This window comes from Panthera leo, chromosome C2, assembly GCF_018350215.1.
Source record: "Panthera leo isolate Ple1 chromosome C2, P.leo_Ple1_pat1.1, whole genome shotgun sequence".
In the NCBI taxonomy this organism is placed as follows: Eukaryota; Metazoa; Chordata; class Mammalia; order Carnivora; family Felidae; genus Panthera; species Panthera leo.
Window position 1 is genome coordinate 2,145,640 of NC_056687.1, and position 27,468 is coordinate 2,173,107.

Genomic DNA, 27,468 nt, shown 5'->3' on the forward strand with positions numbered 1-27,468 from the left:
GGACAGGGAGCCCCCCCCCTGCGCTTGGGGAGCCAGGGTCCGGCTGCCAGGAGGGGCCGATGGGACAGCAGGGGCCGGGCCGCAGTCACGGCCTGCGCGGCAACCCCCAGAAGAACGTGTCTCCAGACACGGCACGTTCAAGAAAAAGCAGCAAGAACATCCTGGAAAGTTGGGCTCCCAAGCCTCTCTGGCTCCCTCCCCCGAGCCGGGCACTGGGTGCACTGGGAGGCCTCACTGGCACTTGGAGGCCGGGAGTGGGGGGGGGGGGGGGGTGCGGCTGGCAAGGGAGAGGTCAGCAGGGAGCAGAGCCTGGGCCAGTGTGGCGTCTGGGCTGGGTGTGGCTGTGGGACGGACCGGACTCGAGGCTGTACCCTGGAGGGTGTCTGCCACAGCCAGGGTCTCCCCCGGCAGTCCCCACCCCACGCCTAAGTACACCCGCGTGCACTCACACGCACAGACATCCACGCACGTGCACACGCACACACATAGGCATTCACACGCAGGCACACTCAGGTTTCCGGGACCCAGGAATTTGTCCCTGGTCTCTTGAGACAGGGGTTTAAACACTTGGGACCCGTTCCTTGGCCTGCCCCAGGACCACCCAATCTCGTGGCAGGCAGAGCAGACCAGAGGGACCCCAGCTCCAGCAATGGGCACCTGGGAGCCCTCAGGCTCTGGGGCCCCGCACGGTGAGGAGGGTGTGGTCCCCCGGCAGGGGCCCCAACCACGCCTGCCGCTCCCCGGGGAGCGACCACACGCACCCTGCCGCGGAGGTCGGGAGGTGCAGGCAGCCGGAGGGACAGCGGGCCCCAGCAGGGACCCTAGCCCTGGATGTGGCCTGTGAGCCCCAAAGGCCAGGGGCTCCCCACAAAACCCCGTGGGTCCCAGGCCCTCCTCTTGAGCCTCGGCAGGTGCTGAGGGCAGGTGCCCAGGCAACCACAGTGGGACCAGAAGTGCGCTGTGCGGTGACCTCAGGAGGAACGGGGCGGGGGTGGGGGGGTGCCCAGAAGTGCAGGCGGTGTCACTGAGGTTCAGCTTCTCCTCCCGAGATCCCGGTGCCGCGTCATGCTGCAGACAAGCCTCCATGCCACCCCCAGAACCTGTGCTGGATGGATCAGCGGGTGACGTTTCTGCCTCCCTCGTCGCCCACCTCCCAGTGTCTCCATGGATACTCCCTCGCTCAGATCTTGCCCCTGGGTCTCTGGCTCTGTTGCCGAGACCCCAGCCCGGGCAGCCTGGGGACGGTTCCAGGTCAGACCCAGGGCTCAGAGCCAGGCTCAGAAATGCTCCCAAGCCTGGGGGAGGCCAGGCCCAACCTGTGTGTGCAGGTCGGGGGGCACCACCAGCTGCCCACTGCCACCCCCCCACCGCCCCAGATCACAGAGGGCCTGCTCCCCACAGACTGGTCACCCTCCACAGTCAGGTGACTTTATTTCCAGAAAAGGTGACAAGCTCTCCTCCAGGGTGGCCAGTGCACACAGAAGCAGGGTCACAGCAGGGCCCACAGCAGGACAGTGGTGTCCCCGCACGGAGGCCCCCTCCCCCCCCCGGGGCAGCACTCCCCCCGGCGGGCAGCGGAAGAGAGGGGGAAGCCGTGGGGCCAGACCCAGAGGGCTCTAGCCCCCGCCCGCCCACCGCCCGCCCGCAGACTCCAGGGAGGGGGAGAGGGGGCGGGGAGAGGCAGCCGGGGCGCAGCTTCAGAAGCCCTTGTCGATGCTGAGGGTGCGGCGGGTGACGTGCTCCAGCTCCCCGGACACGTAGTCGGCCATGCTGATGCGGTAATGCGCCAGCATCTTCAGCATGAGCCGCAGGTTCAGCCACCACTGCTCCCGCGGCATGCGGTGCCTGGCGGAAGGGTGCGGTCAGCGCTGGGGACACCCGTCCTCGGAGCACCGGAGGGGTCCGACCCCCTCCTCTGAGCACCAGACACGCCCTCCTCTGAGTACCCCCAGCACCCCCTCCTCTGAGCACCGGACACCCCCTCCTCTGAGCACCCCAACACCCCCTCCTCTGAGCACCCCAACACCCCCTCCTCTGAGCACCGGAGACCCTCTCCTCTAAGCACCAGATACCCCCTCCTCTGGGTACCGGACACCCCTCCTCTGAGCACCAGAGACCCTCTCCTCTAAGCACCAGATACCCCCTCCTCTGCGCACTGGAAATCCCCTCCTCTGAGTACCCCCAACACCCCCTGCTCTGAGCACCCCCGACACCCCCCTCCTCTGAGCACCCCAACACCCCCTCCTCTGGGTACCCCGACACCCCCTCCTCTGAGTACCCCCAACACCCCCTCCTCTGAGCACCGGACACCCCTTCCTCTGGGTACCCCGACAAGCCCTCCTCTGAGCACCAGACACCCCATCTTCTGAGAACCCGGGCACCCCATCCTCTGAGCACCGGGAGACCGCCTGGAGTGGAGCCTGGCAGCGGTCTCTGGGGTGTCCGTCTCTGGGGGCTCAGCACAGGCTGGCTGGGGGAGCGAGGGGGGTTTCCGCAGCCGGACCAGCCCGCTGACCCCACCCTATGGGAGGAGCCCCGGCCTGGGCTCAGGCCTGGGTGTCATCACCGCTCTGGCCCTGGGCGGGCAGACGGGGCAGCCCTGTGGGGTCAGGGCCCGAGCGTGGCTGGGCAGGCCACTCCTCTCTTCGGAGGCACTCACTCAAAGTCGGTGTCCTTCTTGAGCTCGGTGACGGGGCTGAAGGCCACCGCCTTCTTCTGCAGGCCGATCACGCAGGCTGAGTCGGGGGCGTTGGCGAACACCCGCCCTGTGGACACAGGCCGCCCTGAACCCTGGGTCCGGGCAGAGGGCGAGGTCAGGCCGGGAGCCACCACCCCTTCCTGCCACATACGCACCATTACGGTAGACGGCCCGCAGCTTCTCCGACATCCAGAGCATGGCCTTCACCCCAAGCTTCGTACCGTAGTTCCGGTCAAAGGGGGTCGGAGCTCCGCCCTGGAAACGCAGTGGGTGAGGGCGCCTCCATCGCGCCAGAGACGGGGGGGGGGGGGGGGGGGGGGGCTCTGGCAGGAGCCCAGCAGAACGGCCCCACCGTGACCGCAGGAGAGCCCTCCCCGCTCCTGACACCCCATCCCGTCCAAGCTCCCTGCATCTCTGTCTGCGGCGCCCCAGCCCCTTTGTCTACCCCAGTCCAGCCTAAGGGCCATCTCCAGAGGCCGGGCGGTGGGCTGACTGCCCGTCCTGTCGGGCAGCCTCTGTGGGCCCCGCACAGTGCAGGCTTCCTGCAGGGCCACCAGGAGGCCACGAAGGAGGGGACCGGGCAGGGCGGAGGTGGCCACAGGGGTCCCAGCCCTGCCCTGTCCTGGTGGTGAGGACTCAGGCGGACAGGAGCCTCACCCCCCACCCCTCACCGGCACGGAGGGGTGACGGGCAGGTAAGTGCGGGCATGAGGGGGAAGGGTCGGGTGCCCCACGAGGTCGTGCACAGGGAAGGGTCCCCATCCTGCCATATCCTCCCGGGGCCCCTCAGCTCGGGTCAGATGGAGGCAGAGGCCAGAACCAGGCCCCCGGGCCCCTACCTGCTGCAGGTGGCCCAGGACATTGGTCCTGCAGTCAAAGACGCCCTTCCCCTCGGAGGAGTACAGGTTATACAGAAACTCCGTGGTGTAGTGTTCGTGGCACTTCTCATTTCTGGAGAGAGGGCCGGGGCCGGCTCGGGTCTCGTCCAGACGCTGAGCCCCCCGCCCCCCGGGCCCGGCCACAGACCAGTGCTGGGGGAGGGGCCGGCGCCCCTCAGCAGCCCCGAGCCACCCTCCGGGTCCGGCAGCCTCACCGAAGCACCAGGCCCCTCTGGATGTGTGTCTTCATCTTCTCGGTCATGTGTTCCACGTTGGCCTGCGGGCGTGGGGGGTACACGGGGTGAGCCCGGAGCGAGAACGGCAGCCGCACAGCACCCACCCACAGCCTCAAGGCCGTCTGGGAAGGAACAGCCCAGGCTAACCGCAGGGCCACTGTGACCCAGGGGTCATGGGGACGCACGCAGGCCGACTGACGTTGGCGGGGCCCTGGGTGATGGGGCTGGGCCGTGAGGCCGGGTGGGTGGCTGGGGCCAGGGGGCCATGGCAGCGACAACACGGACGCTGGGTGGAGGTCTGCACGGGGTCGGGGAGGAGGCGCTGGGGAGCCCCCAGCCTGGCTCGTGTGTGCCTCAGGAGGGGACCCCCCTCAGCCCCGCTGGGACGTCTGTGGCAGGAGAAGGGCTCGGGGCTCGGCTCACTTTTAAGTCTTGGATGTTGAAAGGGTCCTCGAAGACGTAGGCGGCGTCAGCCCCCACGGCGATGCCCGTCACGGTGGCCAGGTAGCCGCAGTAGCCCCCATGGTCTCCACGATGAACACGCGGCGCTTGGTCCCCGAGGCCGACTGCTTGATGCGGTCACAGCTCTGGGGGCCAGAGGTGGTCAGGGACTTCCCCGTGGGCCACAGGGAGCCACTGCCCCTCGGGGACCCGGGTCTCCCCCCAGAGTTGCCCAGGGTGTCACAGCCCACACCGCATGCTCTCCACAGGGCCTTCAGAACCAGGTCCTCAACCGGGGCAACTGTTCGCCCGGGGGACAACGGGGGTGTCTCCGGCACCTAGCGTGTGGAGGCCAGGGATGGGGCCGGGAGGCTCTGACGTGGGGCCAGGGAAACACTGGGCCTCAATCCTCTCATCTGTACACGGAGCGACGCTCCAGCCACTGTAGGGTCATTGTAACAAGGGACAAGGCGACACGTGAAGGTACACATCCTGCAGATGCCAGTGATGATGCGACACAGGATGATTCTAACCCAAATGTTCAGAGTTTGAGAAAAAATTATAACATTAAACAAAGAATTGAGAAGGGACCAACAAGACCAGTGGGTTAGTGGGATCTGAACCATGAGGCTAAGCCCCAAGTAAGGGACAACCAGCAAAGTGGAGGAAACAGCTCCAAAGTTTGCCAAAGGATCGGTGTCCTACATACATAAAGAGCACTGACAAATACAAAAGAAAACTCACCAGGAGGAAAATGGACAAAATACAGAAAAAGGTAATTTTCCATAAAACCCATAAATGGGCAATAAATATAGAAACAAAAGTTCAACTTCATCAAAAATCAAGGTACAAAGGAAAACAATACAATTCTTCCTGTCGTAGAGGCAAAAAAACCAGGACGATGTTTGGTGCTGGTGAAGGGCAGAGGCACAGAAGTTTCAGAGGAGCCATGGGTGGCCCCTATATAGCTGCCAGGATGGCAGGGGTGGGGTGAATTTGAAGAAAACCCCTGCAAGACCACAGGTCCGGGTCAGCTCCTTTCTCCTTTCTCTAGCGTGACGCAGAAGCTGCTTGGGTTCAGTCCCCGGGGCCCCCCGAACACAGAAGTGCTGGACCCTGGGGGAAAGCGGGGCTCCTGTGGGGCCACGGATGGCGTGGAAGAGGTCTAGAGGTGGAGAGAGCCGTGAGGAGGCCCCCATGGAACACCAAATGGGGCCAGCCCTGCTCTAGTGACAGCACGTTCTCCCGAGCGCCCACCCTCCCATGTCCCAGCCACGGGGCTGGGCTCCCCCCAGTCCACGTGTGGCTGCTCACTGGGCAGAACCGTGGCCCGACGTCCACACGTGCATTAGCTCAGCTGAGTCAGCTCTGGCCCTGACAGCCACCGTCCCCACACCGCAGTGACCCCAGAGCCAAGTCCTGCGTGCCACCCATGAGGCCTCGAGGGACAGCCCACCTGGGAGCTCGCCACCGTGCCACTCGCCACTTTCTCCTGGGGCCACCCCACGCCCGCCCGCGTCCAGCCTGGCCCCCTACCTACCTCCATGGCGGCGTTGACGGCGGTGTCGGATCCCAGGCTGAAGTCGGTGCCCGGTACGTTGTTGCTGATGGTGGCCGGGATGACGCACATGACAATGCAGAGCTCCTCGTAGCGCCCACGCGCCTCCACCAGCTGCAGCACCCCCTCGTAGGCCTGCGGGCGCATAAGGCGGCGCTGGGCGGCGAAGGCGGGCTCCCGGCCCTGGGGTGCTTCGGCCCTGCTCCCCAGCTGACGCGCTATGTGCCTGGGGCTGGGTGCCGGGACCCCTGCAACCACCCGGGGCCGCGACCCGGCGGACCCCAACCAGGGGCTCCGCAGCCCGTCAGCCAGGGAAGCAGGGCGCCAAGGAGGACAGGAAGGAGACTCGCCCACCCTGCTGGGACCACCATCGACACCGTGCGGGCTGCAGGGGGCCTGGGGCACCTCAGGGAAAGGGCAAGAATGGGCAATTGTCACTGGGGCTGGCCAAGCACCATGTCACACCAACGATGGCCTACCATGCACAGCACAATGACTGCGAGCTGCCACAGGGACCCCACCACCTAGGAATCCCACCTCCCAGTGGCCGCACCTCCCAGGGACCCCGCCTCCCAGTTGCCCTCCTCCCAGGGAACACAGCTCCCAGGGACCCCACCTCCCAGGGGCCCCACCTCCCAGTGGCCCGCCTCCCAGTGGCCCCGCCTCCCAAAGACCACGCCTCCCACTGGCCCCTCCTCCCAGGGACTGCGCCTCCCAGGGGTCCCACCTCCCATGGCCCCGCCTCCCAGTGGTCCCACCTCCATGGACCCGCCTCCCAGGGACCCCGCCTCCTTGGGACCCCGCCTCCCAGGGACACCACCTCCCAGTGGCCCCACCTCCCAGGGACACCACCTCCCAAGGGCCCAACCTCCCAAGGGACCCCGCCTCACAGGGACCCCACCTCCCAGGGACCCTACCTCCAGGTGGCCGCACCTACCATGGATCCCGCCTCCCAGGGACCCCGCCTCCCAGTGGCCCCTCCTCCCAGGGACCAGCCTGCCAGTGGCCCCGCCTCCCAGGGACCCCGCCTCCCTGGGACCCTGACCCCCAGGGACACCACTCCCAGGGACCCCACCTCCCAGGGACCCAGCCTCCCTGGGACACCACCTCCCAGGGACACCACCTCCCAGTGGCCCCACCTCCCTGGGACCCCACCTCCCAGGGGCCCCACCTCCCTGGGACCCCACCTCCCAGGGACCCCACCTCCCTGGGACCCCACCTCCCTGGGACCCCACCTCCCAGGGACCCCACCTCCCTGGGACCCCACCTCCCTGGGACCCCACTTCCCTGGGACCCCACCTCACAGGCGGGGCACAGGCCAGAGCAGAGTGGGGATGGGCCAGGAGGCCACAGGGTTTCCTGCCCTGGGGCTGCCCAACCCCACCAGGAGCTGCTGCTCAGAAAGTCAGAGCTGCCCCCACCCCTCCTCTCCCTCCCCCTCTCCAGCACCCGGGCGCCAGCACCGATTTAAACTCTGTGAAGCCCACAGGAGAAGGTAAAAACCTTCCCAGAGCCAAACACCACACCGAACCCCATGGCCCCATCAGTCGGCTGACCCGTGTGACTCCCCAGCCAGGAGCAAGGGGTTTCCAGAAGGGCCACCCCAGCGGCCCCAGGCAGAGAAGACATTCTCCAGGGTCCTTGCCCCAACCTGGTCCCCTGCAGTGGCCCGCACCTCAAAGCCGCCGATGACCAGCAGGGCCTGGATGTTGTAGGTACGGATGTTTTCCACTACCTTCTGCATGTAGCTCTTGGGCAGCGTCCTGCAGTGGACAGAAGTCAGATAAACGTGGCCCAGAGCGCCTCGACAGAAGGACACGCTCCCACACCGCACCTGGTCGAGACGCGAGGGGGGGCGGGTGGGGGGTTGCCAGCCCTAGATGTGCTGCTGTGATTCTTGTTCAGCGCCCAGGCGTCAGTGGGGCCCACGGTGGGACAGGGGAGGGGGAGCTGCCCGCCAGCTGCCTGACAAGATGCTTTCTGCGGGCGGGGGGCCACCTGGGCCACTCTCCTGTGCACAGGTGGTCTCAGGAGGGGGTGCAGCCCACCGCGGGCCGGCCGCCAGCCAGAATCGAGGACCTAGTCCAGGCCACGGGGCCGGTTTCCCCCGGCAACGTCCACTCCTCCTGAACCTGCCTCTGGATCCCCCGCCCCCCGCTGCCCACGGTGGCCAGGGAGCCGGGCCCGTCAGCCAGCAGCTCACCTCTTGGTCCCCAGCATGGAGCCGCCACGGCCCAGCCAGCCGGCCACATCGTGCCAACTCACTTCCTGTACCTGCGGTGGGGAGGTGCAGCTGTAGGGGGCCGGGCCAGGCGCTGACCATCACTGCAGGTCAGAGCAGAGCCCCAGGCCCCTCTCCCGAGGGCCTCTCATCCGCTTTCTTCAGGGACCTGCCCCGGGGCATTGCCTGAGACTTCTACCGTGAGCCCCCCGGTCCTTGTTACAAGCTGGGGGTGGGTTATAAACACACCGGCACACGCGTGGAACCACTGTGTGGTTGCCGTCACAGCCGCACCTACCTGACCCTTGGCCAGGCCTTCAAAGCCATCGTGCACGACATACACCGTGTGGCCCTGGGAGATGCCAGACCGCACTGCCGAGCGCACAGCCGCATTCATGCCGGCCGCCGGGGCGCCCACGTTCAGGATGGCCAGGGAGAAGTTGGTCTTCAGACAAGAGGAAGGAGACGGCAGCGTGAGCACGGGGCTGGGTGGGAGCCAGCCGGCCCAGACACAAGTCAGCGAGGGGGCGGCCCCGGAAAAGGGGCCAGGCTCCCCTGCCTGCCTGCACACCGTCCAGCGAGTGGACTCCGCTGGGAAGGGCACACATCTGTCCCACAAGTTCCTGGCAGAGACCCAAATGAGCCACAGCGCAGGCCCGCCCGGCTCATCAGCTCAAGTCCTCTGGTCGCTCTCGGCCAAGTGCAGCTCGTGGGGGGCAGCGCGCGGGTTCGGGCCAGAGCCAGCGCCTGTCCCGAAGCCTCCAGCAATCACCCCACACCCTGGGCTCAGAGCAGCCAGCGCCCCAAGATCTTGGCGAGCGGCACGGATGCATAGCGGAGGGGGCCACATTCATCAAGTGCAAAGAAGCGGGTGATGCTATTTTAGTACCGGAGTTGCGGGAGGTAACCAAAACATCACCCCGACCTAGAATCAGCCTAAGAAATTACCAACGGACTATTCCACGGTTTTCCAGACCGTGTCCCCAGAACCCGGTGCGTGTGGCACATACAGCCCACCTTGCTACAGGCAGCCTCGTGGCCAGCACTCCGTGGTCACATGTGGCTCTGGTGGGTCCCGGTCACACAGCCCTGTGGCCCCAGATGTGGTCACGCCACCAGTTTCAGGAGGGGACATGGAGACAGCTCTGCTGTACTGGGGGTACGGCCTGTCCCTGACCAGCCCCTGGGACAGATGGGGGCCAGGGCCCCGCTGGCTGGGACGGTCCCAGCGGGACCCTTTCCTCGTCCCCGGGTTTCAGAAACAAGTCCCGTTATCATTCTTATTTTGAAGAAAGCCCATTTCGTGAGGTTTTGGGCTGTTTTATAACATTTCATAAGCACTAGCTCCCCTCTGTCCTGACCTAAGCCTATAGGCCTGACTTAATTTCCTCCAGCTGTTTGATACGTGACCGGCCAAGGTCACCTCCAGGCCCAGACGCCGGCTGTCTGGGACCCGCTGGTCAGGCAGAGGCCAAGCCTCTCAGCTCACGGCTCTGACCCAGACAGGAGGGAGGGTCCACAGGGCCAGCTCAGAGCTTCCTGCTCCCAGGGCAGACCCCGGCCCTGCGGGCGGGCGGGCGGACCCAGGGGCAGGCTCCAGAGGTGACAGTGACGAGGGCCCTGCGGCTCACCCCCTCACCTTCTCTGTGGAGACCTTCTGGTGTGCGAGCAGCTTGTAAATGTTCCAGTTGTTCTCAAAGCTCCTGGAAGGGAAGCCGGTCATGCCTCATGCAGCCCACAGCCCACAGCCACACAGCTCAGCACAGCCCGTGGCCCCACCACGCGGCCACGAAGAAGCTGGACGCCGGCGTGGCTCACCACCCCACTCTGGTGGCTACGAAAAGCCCCGAAGAGCACGGCCCCCACGCCCCTCTTAGCAAAGCGACAGCCCCGCATCCGGCCTGTGCAGGGGGGGTGGGGAGGGGGTGCTGCGGGTCCAGCCCTCCCGGCCGCTGCAGGTTGACCCCCACCGTTTCCTTCTGTGGACGCCCCTCCGGGTTCCCGCCCCAGCCGCCCCTCTCCCCTCCACCCTGCGTGGCAGCTCCCGTCCACCTCGCAGCCCGCCCGCTTCCCCCGTCACAGGGACCCTGAGCCTCCGTCCTGCTGCCCCACTCCTACGCTTGGCCACACACACTCGGAAGGAAGGGTCTCTGCCAGGGCGTGCGCCCTGAGGGCCAAGGGCACAGCCACGTGGGCGTCGGCCGAGGGCCTGTGGAACAAACAGACTGTGCTCGGCGCCGGGCCCCGGGAGCCCCTCACCTGCCACGGAGCTGGATGGCCTCGTCGAACCTCTTCTCATCCATGGCCTTCTGGACCTCCTTTGTCTTCACCAAAAGAGAGGTACAGGCTGGAGGAGGCCCGGGGCACGCTCACGGCCGCCGCCCGACTCCAGGAGCTCAGTGAGCTCGGCCGCCCCCACACCTCTCGTGGGGCCCAGCTTGAGGACACGCTCACGCCTCCCTCCCCTCCCTCGAGGGCCGTAGGCCCCCGATACCCTGAAATGCGACAGGAGGTAGCATGTGACAGGGGAGCAGCGGGACAGGGTGGGGACATGAGGTGGGGACGGGGCCTGTGCCCTGACAGGGCCTGGAGGGACGGGTGGTCCCGGCCAGCCGGGAAGGGAGCGGGTGAGCAGAGCAGGGGGGGGCAAAGCCCCCCCCCCCCCCGGAGGCATCTCTGCAGGGAGCGCCCCCACCCCGGCCGGCCCGAGGCGGGGCTGGGCACTCACCACCTGCACACACTCCATGAGGGGCAGCCGCACGGACTGGTTCCCCGACAGGCTGACCACGCAGGCCTGCGTGTCGGGAGTGGCCTCCAGAAGCGCCATCACCGCCTCCATGCCCATCTTGCTGCTCTGAGCAGGGAGAGGGGCGGGCGGGGCTCAGGGAGGGGCGGCCCACCCCCGAGCCACGTGCACCCACACACAGGCCGGTCCAAGCTTTCTGGAGCAGGTGATCCCAGAAATGACTTCATGTGACCACCGTCCACAACAGCCCCTCCGGGGTCTCGGACAGCCCCGCTAAGACACCACCGTCGCTCAGCCTGACGGGTGGGAGGCGGGACGGGCTTCCAGCGCTCTTTGCTCTAACAAGGCTGCTGGCTTGTCCCCGCCCCACACCTCAGCGTGCGTGAGAAGGAGGGCCGGTGGGCTGGGCTGGCCAAGACACTCAGGACCTGCTCTCCTCTGTCTCTGACCCGGGCGCCTTGTGTCTTCCACCAGCATCTACGAAACTGGCAGGCCACTCTGTTCTCGTAAGCAGGGGACACCTAGACCCGTCCCCTCACATCTCCGCCCCCCAGGTTTGCGAGGAGGACAGTGCTCCATCCCGCCGTCCTGGGGCCCTCAGGAGGCTCTCCCAAGTGCCGAAGCCTCGTGCAGGCTGCAAAAAGTGCCCAGCCAGGCGGGCAAGGCCCCTGTCCGGGCTCAGTGTCCCTGCTTCTCTGTGTGGCACTAGGGGGACAGCACACGGGGTCTCCCGGGTAAGGCAGGTGCAGGCCCCAGGCGCAGGGTAACCAGCCTTCGTGTGTGGACACTACCACCCGTGGGGACTTTTCGGGCCCCAGACCCTGTCTCCATCTGGTGGCACAGGATTCCCACTTTGCAGAGGACGAGGTGGGACCCAGCAGTGATCAGGGCGGTGACGGCACTCAGGCCACAGGCCAGGTCTCTGCCTCCCCGGGGCCTCCCCCAAGTCATAAGAGCTGTCATACTGGCACTGTGGGCCACACTCAGAACCACCAGACTTCAGACCCTAGAAGGGCGGAGCCGGGGTCCTGCCCTCCACGCACCGCCCCCTTTTCCGGGGGCCAAAAGCCATCACGGGGAGGCCCGGGAGCCCAGGTTGCTGAGGTGAGGGGCGGGGACACAGGTCCCCAGCCCTGCTTTTCCCCCCCACACAGAAACGGAGGGGCCCTGTCTCCATTTCATCTGTGAGACCAGCGGCAGTGAGGAAATGCCCGCCACACTCACCCACTCGTGCACGCCTGGGACAGAGCAGCGCCCCACCTACCAGGATGCGGTCAAACGCCGAAGGGGTCCCTCCCCTCTGCACGTGGCCCAGCACAGTCACACGGGTGTCGAAGCCCAGCCTCTGGACCACCAGCTGCTCATAGGGAGAGAGTCGGGGCCGGGGGGGGGGGGGGGGGGGGGGGGGGGGGGCGGTCCTTGGGTTCAGCGCCCACCCTCACTGCCCTACCACCCCACGGGCCCCTAACCCTGGTCCTCGCCCCTCCCGATCTCAGGGATACCAGGTGTCAGCCCCCCAGGACCCCGTGAGCCGGCTCAGGATTCGTGCCCACGGGGCGTGTGTGCGTGTGCATGTGGAGCTCCCGTGGGGCGGGGGGGCATTTCTCTGCATGTGTGGACGTGTGGTGGTGTCCCTACAGCCCCGGTCCTGTTGCTGGCACCATCCTGGTCCTCAGCCCCCGGGTCAGGCTCCCCCAGGCCCTGAGTCTGTGCAGACACACAGGTGGGCTGGCTCCTGACCGGGGACACGCGGACAGGGTGGCAGCCAAGAAAGGGAGGAGAGGCTCCCAGGGGCTGTGCCCTGTCAGGACGGGGGCCCGGGGCCCGGGGGGTGGACCGTGGCAGGTGGGTGGAGGTCACAGGGAAGAAGGGCTCCCCGCAGTCTGTTATTCGGCCGTGAGCCCTGCACAGGGTGGGGGTCACCGTCCCCCCGAGGGGTCACCGGCAGGGGCAGGGCCCCATCGTTGGGATGGCACTGGGGGCCTGGACTCGGCCTCTGGGATGGGGAACGGGCCTGGCCCTGCAGGGAACGTGTTCTGAATGGAGACTGGGAGCCAGGGGCAGGCGGCTCGCAACAGATGTGGGGCCACACCTCAGCCTCGGGGCCAGGCCTTCTCGGGGGGCCCCTGGCATACCTACCCCACATCTGGCTATCACCGGGAATGAAGAAGCTCCCTCCAGGAGCCTGCTGTCTATGGGGTGCTGGGGACGGGCCCCAGCAAGAGCACTTGGCACTGGAGATAAAGGGGTGCCCATCCCACCGAGGCCCCACCCACCCCATGTGACCCCCCGCCAAACTCACGTCCTTCACGTAACGGGACGAGATGGGCTTCCCGTTACGGTCAATGGCGCCCTCCGCGATGATGATGATGTTCAGTCGGGACCCTCTGCTCCGAGTCTAGGTCAGAGATGCCCCAGGGCTCAGCGGCCCGCCTGCAGACATCTACCCGGGACACCTGCCGTCTGCGAGCCTCCCTGGGGTCCACACCAAGGGGCCCACAATCCACATGAGAAGAGGGGAGGCGTGGACTGAGATGTGCCGACGGGGACCCTGCCCCCCCTGCCGCCCCGGGGGTGGGGGAGGCGCTGGAGGAGGGCTCTCTGCCCGCACACCTGGCAGGTGGGGGCAGCAGGGGAGGACGGGGGGCCCTGGGGCTGGGAACCAGGCAGACGGTACAGGGAGGTCGCTGCACATGCTCCCAGGGAACACCTGCAGCCCCCTCGGGACTCGGGAGCCAGGAGCTGGGACGGGGCCAGCGGGACCCTGAACTTAGGTCCGCGAGCCAATCAATCCTCAGGCAGCTGGCCTGACACACTGAGGCAGGCCTCCGGGCCTCCGTTTTCTTAGCCCTAGAATGGAGTGACCTCACAGCGCTGGCCACCACCCAGGCCTCCCTGGACACCCAGCACTGCTGGTGTGAGACCCCCTCCCCAGGCTGTGGAGGGGCCAATGGGGCACCGAGGGGACCCACAGCATCCTGCACCAGCCCTTGGTGGGATTAATCATCACAAATCCAAAGCTCTCTGGGGAGAACACTTCTCAATCATTTCTTTCTTCGAGAGCATACAAAATATTCACTCTGGCCGACAAGCCGTGTCTGCCCCACAGCATCCAAAGAGCCTCAGAGAAGACAGGGCCTGAGCCGCTCCTGTGGGGTCCAGGGCAGTGGGAGGGACAAGTGGGAGTGGAGGGCTGCCTGGAGGAGGTGATGCTGGTACAGGTGAGGTGAGGGAGCCGGAGGCAGGGCCGCAGGTGGAACAGAAGAGGCGGGGAGGTGGGTAAAAAAGGGGTAGCACCCGCACCTCACAGAGGGTGTCTGAGGCTCAGGGAAGCCTAGGGAGGGCCCGAGGGCCTCACACAGCAGGAAAGAACTGACCCTGAGGGCAGGCACCTCAGGAAAGGCCCAGCCCCAAAGTCGCAGCGAGTGAGCCAAGGCCGAGGTCAGCCAGAGACCATGCTATAGAGCCTCGCTCCACGTGGTCAAAGCCACGAGGCCCCGGACTCTACCCAAGGACAACATGGGCCTCCGGCCAGCCCCACCCGCTGGGCTCCGCGTGGCCCTGCCCTCGGCTTCACCAGCCCTGGGCAGAGATGCAAGGCCCAGGGGCTGGAGGCAACACCACAGTGGATGAGACTGATGCCACCCTCACCGTCACACGGGGACGGGGACACTCGAGAGCCAGCCCCGGGCGCACCCGTCAGACTGACCTCCCGGGGCTCCTGAACTGAAGAAAGGGCCAAGCCCCTGGGCTGCCTTGTGCTCGCCCCGAGGTCGCAGTCCTGGCCTGAACGTGAACTTCGGCGCACAACCGCGAGGCCCCCTGCCTCAAATCCAGACCGCAGCCCCTTGATCTGAAGGCCCCCCCAACTCCCAGCATAGTCCCCCCACCTCAGGGTCCTCCTGTCGTCCACAGAGCCCTGAGCTGAGGGGCCAGCCCGTGCCGGCTGGGGCATCTTGGGGGTCCCCAGGGCAGGCTCCATCCGGGGGGGCCCGAACCGTATTCCAAACACCCTGCTCTTCTCCCCAGACAAAGCCTCAGCCCCCACTGCCTCCCCATCCTGCCTCCACGGCCCATTTGGGGCCTCGTCTGCTGAGGTCACTGCCCGGTGTCCCATCCACCCATCGTCATGAGGCCACTTCCCTCGGCTCAGGCTCAGCGGCCACAGCCCCCGGAGGCCGGCACGACCGTGTCCCACGCCTGCCCCCTCCCCATGTCAGCACCGACCAAGGAGCCGAGCCCAGGCCCGCCCAGGCCCGCGTCCTGAGCGCCCTCCCCTGCTTCCTCTGCCCAAGGCCACGCTCCTGGGGGACACCCATCTCTCTGCGTCCCAGCGGCTCGCGGCAGGAACCTCCAGGAGAACCCCCCCACACACTCACCTCCCCAAGTCTCTCACACATGAAGTTCTCCCAGCCGTCCTCGGGGGGCGCCTCGGGGATGAACAGCCAGTCAGCCCCCGAGGCCAGGGCGGACACCAGGGCCAGGTACCTGGGGGAGCAGGACGCTTAGGGGCTCCAGCGGGCGGCGGGGTGTCGCTGTGAGCTGTGATGGGACTCCCCACACCCGAGCCCCCAGTCCCTCGGCACCAAGTCAGCACCTGCACCGTTCGGGCCCCGCAGAGGCGCCGCAGCCCCAGGCCTGCTCCCCAGGAGCCCCTCCCCGCCCTCCCGCCCGGCAGGGCGGTCCCCTTACCCACAGTGCCGCCCCATCACCTCCAGCACAAAGGTCCTCTGGTGGCTGTGGACACGGAACAGGGGGACGCGTCAGTGCCGCCCCCGGACCAGCTGCACGAGCGGGCACAGCCCAGCAGAAGCAGCCCGGGCACAGGGGCAGTGCCACGCCGCCCACGGCCCCCGCCCTGCCAGAGAAACGCCCTGGTGACACAGCAGATGTAGGACAGACGGCCCTTCCCACGCCCCGGGCAGCCGAGACCCTGCAGTGCGGGCCACCCGTGCCTCGGTTTTCACTGATCTGCTCCTGGGGCCGAAGGCCACGCGCCCTGCCTGGGCCCGGGGGTCCCCGCCGGCAGCCTGAAGGCCCCTCGGGGACGCACGGTTGCTCCGGGGCAACCGGAGACCGGGTGCACAGCTGGGGCCCCGTGGCTGGGAGACGGGACCGCGGCTCGCTGGCGGGGGAAGGGGGGCTCGCTCACCTCTGGGCGGTGGTGGTAATGGCGTCGATGACCTCCATGATGCGGTGCAGGGCCGAGTCCGTGCCGATGGTCATGTCGGTGCCGCAGAAGTCGTTGTCGATGGAGCCCACCAGCCCCACGATGTTCAGGTGTGAGTAGGTCTGCGCCGTGCTCTCCGAGATCTTGCCTGCACGAGGAGCCAGCCCTGAGGCCCCGCCGGCCTGACCCTGCTCCCTTGGCCCCCTGTCGCCCACCCCCAGCCCCCTAGCAGCGTGGCCCCCCGCCGGTCCCAGGCTCAGAGGCCCCCTGTACCGCACCGGGTCCCCAGGTCCTGCCGCAGGGGTGGGGGAGGCGCGGGGCGGCTGAACCGCAGACGCTGAGGCCACGAGGCCTCCCAGAGAGCCTTGGAGGGGGCACCCCTCATCGCCAGGTCCCCACTAGGGCCACCGAACTGAACTCCAAGAGGTCACTTTCCGACTGGCAACCTTGGGACTCTGTCTTTCGTTACCAACGCTTAGTTCTTCTGTCCCCGCGAACGGTGACCAGGTCTGTAACCCACGCCCGGGAATCAGGGACAGACAGGGCGTGTCCACACAGCTGAGGATGTCACCCTGGAACCGTCGTCCCCACCAGGAGCACAAACGCTGCCCGGGGGTCCCCGACGCTGCGCTCCCAGAGGCCCTGGGCTCGATCACTGACCTCCTCACTCCCGGCCGAGCCCAGCCCGAGGCTCCCGGAGACGGCCGGGGTTGCCCTGACCTGGGGCCGGGCTGGGCCCCCTCCTCCCGGCCAGCGGCCAGCGGCCAGGCGCGTCTCACCGGCCCGTCCCCACTGCCCTGCAGCGGTGGCACAGGGGTGCTGGGGCCGCCGTGCCCCCCCCCCGGCCCCGACCCACCTGCTGCCACCAGCTCCTCTAGCAGGCTGCCCCACTCGCGGCGGAAGATGTTGGCGCCCGTCAGGCTGCCGTCCCCGCCGATGACACACAGGTTGGTGATGCCACGCTGGACCAGGTTGTAGGCCGCCGCCAGGCGCCCCTCCCGCGTGGTGAAGGCCTGGCAGCGGGCACTGCCGATGACGGTGCCGCCCTGTGGGGACGAGAGGGAGCCTGGGGGCGCTGCGGGGGCACCGCGGGGGCAGGGAGGGACGGGCAGACCCCGCACAACTCGGAGAAGGCCAGGGACTTCTCTGGAAGCCTGGGCACGCGTCCCCACCTCCCTGTGCCTTTCTCCTGGCATTTGCGACGAGGAGAAGGATCTCCCCGTGTCAGGAAGTGAGGAGGCTCGGAAATCTATGACACGCGTGTGCACGCACGTACACATGAGCGTGAGCACACAAGTACACGTGTGCACACGGGCGGGCTCGATGCGGGGAGCTCCCCGAGCCCCAGGGGGACCTGCCTTCAGTCCCGGGCTCCCCTGGCACACGGCCCTCACAGGCTCCGGCCAGACTCCTGAGTCAGCGGGCTGGTGCAGGGGCACCACCCCGGAGGCAGAGAGCGAATCCTCCCCGTGTGCCCCCAACAGCACCTCGGGGCGGGAAAGGAAGATGGCGGGAGCTTCCCTGGGGCCCTCCTGAAAATGCCCAGCATTCCTCCCGGGAGCCCCTCCTGCCCCCTGTCTCCCTCCTGCCTTCTCTGCCCCCTCCTGCCCCCTTATGACTCTCTGTCTCCCTCCTGCCCCCTCTTGCCTCCTTCCTGCCCCCTCTGTCTCCCTCCTGCCCTCTCTGTCCCCTCCTGCCTCCTCTGTCTCCCTCCTGCCCCCTCTGTCTCCCTCCTCCCCCTTGCCACCCCGTCTCCCTCTTCCCCTTCTGCCCCCTCTGTCTCCCTCCTCCCCCCTGCCCCCTCTGTCTCCCTCCTCCGCCTCTGCCCCCTCTTGCCTCCCTCCTGCCCCCTCCTGCCCCCTCTGTCTCCCTCCTGCCCCCTCTGTCTCCCTCCTGCCCCCTCTGCCCCCTCCTGCCCCCTTATGACCCTCTGTCTCCCTCCTGCCCCCTCCTACCCCCTGTCTCCTTCCTGCCTGTCTCCCTCCTACTCCATCTCCCCCCACCCCGTCTCCCTCCTGCCCCCTCCTGCCCCCTCTGTCTCCCTCCTGCCCCTCCTGCCTCCATGTTCTGGGCTCCCTACTCCTCCCCAAACACCAGCTCTTTCCAGTTCCCTCCACCTGCCGACCTCTGGACAAGCCTCACAGCCCAGTTTAGTACTCGGCCCAAAGCCCCCTCCCCAGGGCTGCTCACTCAGAGCAGAGAGGCCACAACCACCCTCAGACACAGGGTTAGAGAAGAGCAAATGGCCAGATCGGGGTCTGAGGCCTGAGGGACGCCTCCCTAGACCCCTGGGGTGGAGGGCAGGGGAGTGGCCAGGCTGCAGCCCCACTCCAGGATGGGGGGGGGCGGGCGGGTGTAATGATGCCCGAGAAGGAAGCTCATCCCCACCCCAGTGGACTGAACGGAACAGGGACAGCAAACTGGACCTATCCTTCAGGTGCCCTGGGGGGCAAGGTCCACAGGTAACGCCTGCCCTGGGCAGGAGGGGTGGGCAGCACTGGTGGGGTGGCCATGCCTGGGCACCGGGGTCCAGCCCTGGCCCCCCACCACTCCCGCTGACCCATTCGGGGCTCATGATGGTAACTGGCCACTTGAACACACAGGGCGTCAGCTGGCAGCCTGGGAGAAACAGGTGACAAGGATGCACACAACCCAGCTCTGGGGGCAAAGACCACCCCTCCCAGGAGCCCCTGGCCCCGGCAAGGTGGGGAAGGACAGCAGCAGCTTGCCTGCCGCCTCAGTCACCGGGAAGCTCAGGACCATGACCACGGGGAAAACCAGGTGGAGGCCGGGAGAGGCCGTCCAGAGGCCACGGCACACCTCTCCCAAAGAGTCCTGCCCCCCTACCCACCCTGCGCTGAAAGCTCTGTCATCTCCTGTCGCAGAGGCCACCGTGTCCCCATGACCCCGGAGCAGCCGATGACCTGGTCAGTCTGGAGCCTAGCCGCCCGAGGTGCAAGGCGTGCGTGTGTGTTTCCATGTGCGTGCACACACGTGTCTACACACGTTCCCCCGGGCAGGAAGGGGCTGTCCCACTGCAGGCCTTACCAGCTGGATGATGTTGGACACGCTGAGCCAGTTGGCCTGCTTAATGTTCTCGCCTCCTTCCACGAGGCCCTCGTAGCCCTGAAACCAGAGAGGGACGGGGCGAGACAGGCGCCCCACAGCACCGTCGGCTGCGGGCAGGGCGCTGGGGTGTTCTGCCCAAACCCCGTCTGGTTGGAAGTGGGCCCACGCCCCCCGAGGTCCCCCCGCCAAGCCCCGGGCCCTGGGTGATGAAGCGGGGTGGCCAGCAGCCAGCAGTCATGGGCTGTTGGCTGGAGAGACCCAGGTGCCCAGCTGGTCCTTCCAGAACACCCTCTGCAGGGCTCGCGAGCCTATTTATCAGAGAGTTTACACAGGGCGGAGGCTGGTGCCGGAGCCGGCCGCCTGCTGAGTTCTGGAGCCACGCACACCAGGTCACCCAGACCGGCAACATAACGAGCCCAGTGCCCAGCGGCCCTCTGCCCGGGACCCTCGTCGCAGAGGAAGGCGCAATCCTGCCTCCTAAAGGGATTGATTGGATGGGTTGGGGGTGGGGGGCGGACAGCCAGAGCGTCTGCTCTTGAGTCTGGCTCCTCCCCCTCAGCCCGGTGTCTGCAAGGGTCCCTGTCATCATGCGGTCCCATAGGGCTGCGATCCGTCTGCTGCTGACGGGCATGTGGGAGGTCTCCAGTTTGAGGCTTAGAGAGGAGGCTGCTGAGAACACACATGCCCAAGGGGGATGCCCATGGCCTCCTGGTGCGTGAGCAGCGGACCGCATGGCCACACATGCTCGTGGTCCCCTCCCCGCCCACCAGCAACTCGGCCGGGACCTCTGGGCCAGTCTCCATCCCGGGGGCTGCGCGTCAGTCCCTGCAGGTGGTTCTGGCTTGACTTCCCTGATGGCCCTGTGCTGCTTCCCTGGGACACAAGCCACCTGCCTCCTGGACGGCCCTGGGAGGAGGCCTGTTCCAGCATCTTGCCTGTTCTGCCATCAGGGGGCCCACCTGTCTTAACTGGAGGTCTCCATACTGTCTGGACGTAAGGCACGTGCACTTATAAACAACGAAAAGACTCAGCCCCACTGCGCTGACAGGAACAGGGCCACCGCCTCCCTGCAGCCCTCCCAGCTCCTCCAGCGAAGCCGCGAGTGAGCCACTGTCCTGCCTGGGGCCAGAGCCCAGTGTGGCTCTGGATATCTGCCCCGCCCCCTCTGCTTCATCTCCTCCAGCCAGTTCACCCTGTTTCATCACCCGGGGCTGCAGGGTCTTGGGCAGCGGGGCTCTGGGGCAGACAGGGCAAATGGTCCCATTCCTGGGGGTGGAGGTGGGGGGCAGGTACCCCCCTGCCAGGAGCCAGAACCAGAAGAAGGTCCTTGGGGCCACAGAGGGACCGAGGCCCCCGTCTGAGGGACCACGAAGCTACTTTCTCTCACTTAGGCCAGGCCAGGACCTTTACCCCTCCCTGCCTCCCCGACTCCCTCCAGAATTTTCTGCCACTAGGACACAAGCCAGCCCCTCCCCACAACCCGTGCAGAAAAAGGCAGGAAAATGACCTGAAAACCCGCAGCAGACGCTGCCCAGAGCAAGCAGCTACAAACAGGAAGATCTCAGTCTGCAAAAGCCCAGGACTGGGCACCGAGCCCAAGCAGAGTGCCGGTCTGGCCCCTGCCCCACTGTGCGCCCAGCATCCCCGGGAACCCGAGACAGCCGGTCCCCTCAGCTGAAATCAAAGTCTGACTGACACAACTGTCCTTTCCTAGCCTCGGAATCTTCTAGAATGTCTTTGCATGCTCCTATGCACTTCGTATCACCCCGCCCCCCAAGCCTTCTCCCTCTCCAGCCCCATGTGCGGGCCCAGCCCTCTGGCAGCAAATCTGTGAGGTCTGGTGTTGGTTCCTGGGCCAGTAAAAGCAATCCCTCTTCCTGAGCCCTCGTGGTGTCACGACTGTGTGACAAGTGCTCTCACTCATGATGTCACAGCAGTTGTGCCCCGACATCCCCACCTAACAGAAGAAACGGAGATCACGGAGATGAAGGACACACCTGTCACGCACACACAAGCCCAGGGAGGAGGGGCCGGGACCTCCCTGTCTGGAGGCTGCTTGTCCATGGAACGAGGCCACTCCCTTGAGAATCCCACCCTGTCCCCCAGAACATTCTAGACCATTACCAGGGCGTGGGCCCCACCTGTGGGGCTCCTGAGACTTGAGACCTGGGGCTTTGCAGGAGCCCAGCCACCCAAGCCTGGTCCCAGGGTCCAGAGCCCCATGGGAGGGGGCTGCCTAACCGCTCACTCATTCACTGCCTCCGACATCCCTGCACCACCCAGCGCAGGATGTGGACCGGCCTACCCTGGGGCGGGGGTGAAGGGGCCGCAGAGCCAGCCCGCAGTGGGAGGGAAGATGGGGGTCGCTACAGTTTGCTACAGTCCTAGTCAAAAGTGAAAACAAAGTAACACAACACAGGCAACACAGTGCAAGGGATTCAACATGTGTGGGTGTGGGGGCACCAGGCTGGAGGGAAGGGTCACCCCAAACCTGAAATAGGTGGGGGGGGGGGCAAGGGGCCTCCATTCTGCAGAACAAAACGGAGCTAGGATGCTCTTGCCCTGTGATACTCTGTTACCCGGTGATACTCTGTTGCCGAGCTGTTATTACTAGGAAATTCACACACACGGTGTGCCCAGTGCTGCTAAGGGTACAGGAGGGCTGAGTGGATGGAGGAAGCGGCCAGAAGGACAACTGGTGGGGTTGAGGCCCCAAACCCTGAGGGCCACAGCTTCCTACCCTCCCGCATGTCAAGGGCCACGGTCCCCCCCACAAGCACCCAGGGTGGGCTCCTTACCCGCTCCCCAGAGCCAGGGCCCAGCCCCTCCCCGCCTGTCACGTCCTAACCAGCCCCCACGTCAGCCTCCCTGCTCTCTAAACCACGACCAGTGGCCAGGTGGCCCAGTCCCTCCCCACCGTGCACGGCCCCCTTTAGTGGCGGTGTGGGGGCCAGAGGCCCTGCGCGGCGCCTCACCTCGTAGATAAGGAAGACTTTGGCTCCCACGTAGATGCCCATGCGCGTCACAGCTCTGACAGCCGCGTTCATACCTGCAAGGGGGTCGGGGCGACATCCATCAGCGGAGGTACAGACACATCAGGACCCGGGGCCTTCCTCCCCTGCACCTCACAGGGCACCGAGCCAGGAGTTCGAGGTCCAGCCCCGGGGAGCCCGGTCAGGCACAAGGTGAGCCGCAGCAGGAGCATTCGGAAGTGAGACGCTGCCAGGGTGCGACGAGGAAAACCAGCGCCAGGCCTGATTCGGCCCGAGCCAGAGACCGGGTGTGTGCGAACGTTCCAGACCCTTTACGGCCTCATCCGCTCCCAGGTTCCCCGTGCGGCCCCTGCAGCTCAGCAGAGCGACCCCTGCCCCCTGCCCGCCTCCTAGACCCACAGGCCAGGCCCTGCCCTTGGGGGAGGACAACGAGGTGGGTGCTTGGCCCAAGATGAAAAGCAGGGGCCGTGAGACACAGGGCGGCACCTTCCAAACCCATCTCTCCCCCTCTGCTGCAGACCCCCCCAGCCCATGGCACTGGGGGGCAGCTCAGGGAGCCAACCAAGGACAGCGCCCACTGGCCCAAGGCCACGAGCTCCCTGCCCCCCCACCCCCGGGGGAGGGCTGTGAGCCAGGGAGAGGACGGTGTCCCCAGGGCGGCCTCTACCAGGGGACCCAGCAGCCTCAGGCAGTGCAGCTAAGTGGGCCCCAGCACCCGCCCTCCAGCCCACACGTGCAAACAGAAGCCACCAGACTCCAGCAGGAACCCCTCTTCCCCGTCGCCCAGCCACCACCCCCCATGTCCTGGCAGCTGCCTGGGGGCAGGAGAAGGGGCAGCAGGAGGGAAATGCTCCATGCCCAGAGGAATCTCAGCCCCCTTCCTCACGGCTGGTTCTGAGACTGACACCCACAGAGGGCAGAGGGGTCTGCCTGAGGTCCCCTCCACGGGGGTTGCGGGCCCCCACCATGACCTTGGGCCCCAGCATCCAGTGGTGCTTATGAGATGCAGTGCAGCTGTTAGAGGCGGCCCTGTGGGGGCTGCACAGTGGTCCCCCCGCTGCTCTCTGACGGTGGGACGGGGCCTGGCCCAGGGAGCAAGTGTCCCAGTGGCCACATGGTCACAGCGGCAGCCACGGAGGCTGGCAAAGGCCGCAAGGACCCTGCCCAGTGGCCCCAGAGCCACGCCCCCTGGGTCCCATCTTCTGACACTGGGTCTGGGGGCCAGATCACGGAGGTGCCCCAGGCTGGTCTCCCCCAGAGGACCACCCCCCTGCTCATCCCGCCTTCCTCCCTGGCAGTCCCCGCCTGAAACACGCACACACATCCCGTGCTGTCCCACGCTCACGGAGCCTTTTCCCTAGAGGAAGACTGGGTGCGTCCAAGCCCCCCGAGCTCCCCTCTCTGGCCCCTGAGCTGGTGGAGGCAGGCAGGGCCTATGTGCTCAGTGTCCCGCAGGGGCTCCACAGCATCTGGGGTCCCTCACAGTGTGTGGGCTCCTCGTGGTGACCCCAAAGTGACATCTCTGGCCCTTTACCCTGGTTACACAAGCCTCGCCGGGTGTGCGGCCTGGAAGGGAGTGGGGAGACAGCAGGCCCCAGACACCCCAGCTGCACGGCGGCCCTCAGGAGGAGCCAGTGTAGGCTCACGGCACGGGGCTCCCCGGAAAGCAGGTGTGCCCGCCACTCTCTCCATTCTAGAGACGGGAAGCCAAGGTCTCAAAGGGAGGCTAGGGGACTTGGGGAGCCCCAGCGGGGGAGGCCAGCAGCAGGATGTACCCCGGACACCTCCTCAGTCACAGCGAGCGGAGGGTCCTGCTGCCCGATGTCCACGGCCAGGGGGTCCAAGTGCAGGGGCACCCAGATGTCGGGGGCAGAGCACAGAGGCCAGCCAGCGAGAGAACCCTATCTCTAAAGGAATCACAAATGTCCCATGAACCCCCAAAGGGAGGGAAGTGGAGTGCCAGAGAACAAAACCAGGGCAGGGGCCCAGAGGGCACCGCGCACCCGACAGCTGGGGTGCCCTCGATGAGACACCAGCACAGCGCCCTCCCCCCACGTCCCCACCCCAGCCCCGGGCCCCCAGCCAGACACCTGGCTCACTGGCCCTGGATGGCCCAGGCTTTCTGCTCCCTGGTACCCTGGGGCGAGGCCAGCTGGGGCCCACTGCAGGCTCAAGGTCCAAGCCCCACCTCTGACACAGGAGGTGAGGACAGAGGGCACGGGTGGGGACCGGGGGTGGGAGGGCACAGGCTGGGGACCCAGGCCCACCGTCCAGCTGGAGGTCTCTCTGGGTGTCCCCGGCTGTGCGTGCCACTGGACGGGCCAGCCCCGTGGTCACGATCGTCTCACAGCCTGCCCGGCGGGCCCGCCTGGAGCCCCGGACAGCAAAGGGCCTCCGGGGCTATGCTAACACGTTCAGCCTTTCAGACCCGGTTCTGTCTCAGCGAGACTCAGAGCAGGTCTGTGCTGTCCCCACGGAGGCCGGCCTGAGGGCGGGTTGCTCCTGCCCTGGACAACTCCCTGCGCTGCTGCGTCTTAAAAGGGCCTTTTAATTGTCCTTTAATCCGCTTTTCTTTCTCAAAATAAACCCAGCCCTAAGCCGGGGGGGGGGGGGGGGGGGGGGGGGGGGCGGGGGGGGTGAGGGGGGTCAGAAGAGCAGGAGGCTGCCACCTCCCGGATGCTGAATCCCCCTCCCAGACCCCCCCCCCCGGCCCACCCCTGGGACCCTCCCCCACCCACCCCCCTGCTGCCAGAGGGACTGCTGTGAAGTCCATGCATCTGCTCATCACGTGACTTTTTTCAGCAGCTCCCAGAAAAATAAACCGTGTGAGAAAGTGGTGGCCATGCAGTGACACTGGGCTCAGACAAGCAACTTTAATTGTGGGTTCACTTGTAGCCGAGGTGGCTGGGACGCCGAGAGGGGGAGGAGAGGGAGCGGGTCCTCGCCTACAGAGACAGGACATCCCGGGCCACACCGATCACCGGGAACAGGCCGGTCCTGCGTGTTTCTGGGGGGCAGGAAGGGCCCCGCTCACCCCAGGGGAGACCGACGGTGGGGGCGGTAGGCAGACCGTGCCATTTTATAGCCTTCTAGTCACTTCTGCACAAAGTGCTCCTGTGTCCTTGAACAACTGGCTGACAGGAAGGGTGAGGCTGCCCCCCGCCCTCCCCTCTGTTTACAGAAGGGGAAACCAAGGCCCCGGGGAAGTGTTCGGGTCACGGCCCAACCATGACCAGGTCTGGCCCTCCGCTCCATGAGGGTGTCTGGTTTTCGCACCTTCCAACAAATGCAGACTTTGGCATCCGGGGAGAAGTGCACCTCACGGTTCCCGCTCTGCACGGCGGCTGTCTGCCCGGCACCCACACGGGAGGGCACATGTGGTGCCCTCAGGTCTCCGTGAGGTCAGCCTTTATTTGGAAGGCAATGGGGAACCCTTAAACCGAGAACCTGCCCTCTGGAGCGACATGGTCAGGGCAGCCCTGGCAAGAGAGCGGGCTGGCCCAGGGCGGGCACCCACTGCCCGGTTTCGGGCCTTACGGGACAGAAAGGCTCCACTCTCCCCGGAATAGCAGCTGGCCCCTGCACCTTCCTTCCAGCGTCGGCCCTCAGCCCTAAACCGGAAGTCTGTGGAACCTAGGTCCCCCACCTACACGTCACAGAGAGCACACAGGAGAGACGCAGAGGCCGTCCGGGTCTGGGGAAGTGAGGACGCTGGCAGGGAGAGGGTCGAGGCAAGGTGGCCACGGTCAGCACGCAGGTGCACGGACAGCCACCCTGCAGCGGCGTCCAGGAAGCATGGCCCAGATGGGCCGAGGCACCAGGGCCGGGCTGGCCGAGTGGAGACCCGCAGCTCAGACAGGCTCTGCTCTCACCCGCTCCGCCTGTCAGGCGGGCAGCACCCTTGCTCTCTGACCCCTCAGCCGCCCCCACCCATCCCCCAGCCTCTGTTCAGTCTGTGCCGAGAGAGGGCAGGCCCTGCCGTCCACAGGGCTTTGCACCTGTACCTAAATGCGTGCCGTTTCACCTTCTCAACCCTCAGGGGCTGCCGTTCCAACATGGAAGAAGGGAGTCAGGGATCCAGCCCTCCTGGGATGTGTCTGGCCTTTCCCGTGGCCTGATCTCACGGGTGATGCTTCTGCAAGGCCTCCCTCCACTCCACTGCTGCTCACCTCAGCCCCTGGGCCATGCCCTCAGGAGCTGACAGGCCCGGCCAACGGGCACCAAGTGCTCTGGCCACGAGGGGCTGTGGACGTGCAGCAGGGCACGCTGCCCGCTGACCACACCAGGCCCAGAGGGCTCAGCACACACTGGAGACAGCAGCTGACTCTGCCCTCCTGGGCTTGGGAAAGCCTCCTCCTCCTCCCTCTTCCCTGCTTCCGGATGGGGAATGGGGCGTCAGGGGAGGAGAGGGGTGTGTCTGCACTCCGTCATCTGGAGGGAGGCAGACCTGGTCCCACCGCACAGCAGTCCCGGGTTCCTCCTGGGACTCAGGACAGGTGCCTCACCGGCCCTCCCAGCCCAGAGGCCCACCGCGCAGCACCGAGGACAAGAGCAGGCTTCGGGGATAGACAGCAGCCCAGCTCTGCCAGGCCTGGGCTGTAGGCCCCCCCCCCCCCCCCGGGGTGGGGGGATGGGGGGGAGGGCAGGCCACCAGAAGGCTGCTTGGGCTTCCCCTGCACAAAGCAGGTGAGAACAGCTCTAGAAAACTTCCCAAGCTCCAGCCAGCACATCTCCGATCCTGCCCTCTTCCCCACCCAGGCCTCCAAATAGAAGGGCTGTTCTGGGTGTCCGCCACTCCCGGCGCTGCCAACCCGGGACGGGGGCGGGGACGGGGGAGGGGGTGCGGCGGCAGAGCTGTCCCGAAGGCCGGGGAGGCTGCGGTTCGTGGGCAGCACGAAGGCCCCAGGTATCGGAACCGGGAAGGGCGAGGCTCTCCGCGCCTGCGGGAGGGGGGGAGGGGGCTGTCCAGCTCCAAGTGACCTCGGCTCGGCGACCTCCGGGAAACGGGGTCCGGACACGTGCTGCCCGGAAGGGACGCGGGGAGCGCGCGTCCCGGGGCGGCCGCGCAGACACACCCCCGGCGGCGGGGGCGGGGCGCAGAGGCCGTGGCCGGAGGCACGTCCGCGGGCGGTCAGGGCGGTCGGGGCGCGGCGGGCGGCGAGGGGGCCGGCACCGGGGGCGCGGGCTGCAGCGCGGGGTCGGCGGGCCGCGCGCCCCCGGGTCGCGGCCGAGGGGTCGGGCGTGCGCGGAGGGGCCCGGGGACCGGCGGACGCCCCCCGCCCCCCGCCCGGCGACAGGCCCCGCGCCCGCGCCCACCTTGCGCGTCGCCGCCGCTGGTCAGCACGCCGATGGCCTTGCCGGCCCCGGACATTCGCAGCTTCTCCAGGTCCACGGTGGCCATGGCGGCGCCGACACGGGCCGCGCTCGCTCTCGCCGGGGCCGCGCACTGTCGCCGGGCC

General features: G+C 66.9%; 1 protein-coding gene across 1 annotated transcript; it reads right to left on the reverse strand.

The window, feature by feature from the left end:
* Positions 1-1,406: 1,406 nt before the first annotated feature.
* On the reverse strand, positions 1,407-27,458 carry PFKL (phosphofructokinase, liver type). Its single transcript, XM_042903271.1, is given in 23 exon segments — positions 1,407-1,845; positions 2,660-2,765; positions 2,854-2,953; positions 3,537-3,648; positions 3,791-3,852; positions 4,235-4,335; positions 4,338-4,398; positions 5,793-5,945; positions 7,486-7,573; positions 8,014-8,084; positions 8,330-8,476; positions 9,671-9,734; positions 10,291-10,355; positions 10,760-10,885; positions 12,042-12,134; positions 13,080-13,175; positions 15,157-15,265; positions 15,470-15,514; positions 15,930-16,095; positions 16,804-16,993; positions 18,996-19,073; positions 21,992-22,065; positions 27,326-27,458. Coding segments are annotated over 23 exon segments (2,340 nt in total). The 5' UTR covers positions 27,411-27,458; the 3' UTR covers positions 1,407-1,697.
* Between the last annotated feature and the right edge of the window lie 10 nt (positions 27,459-27,468).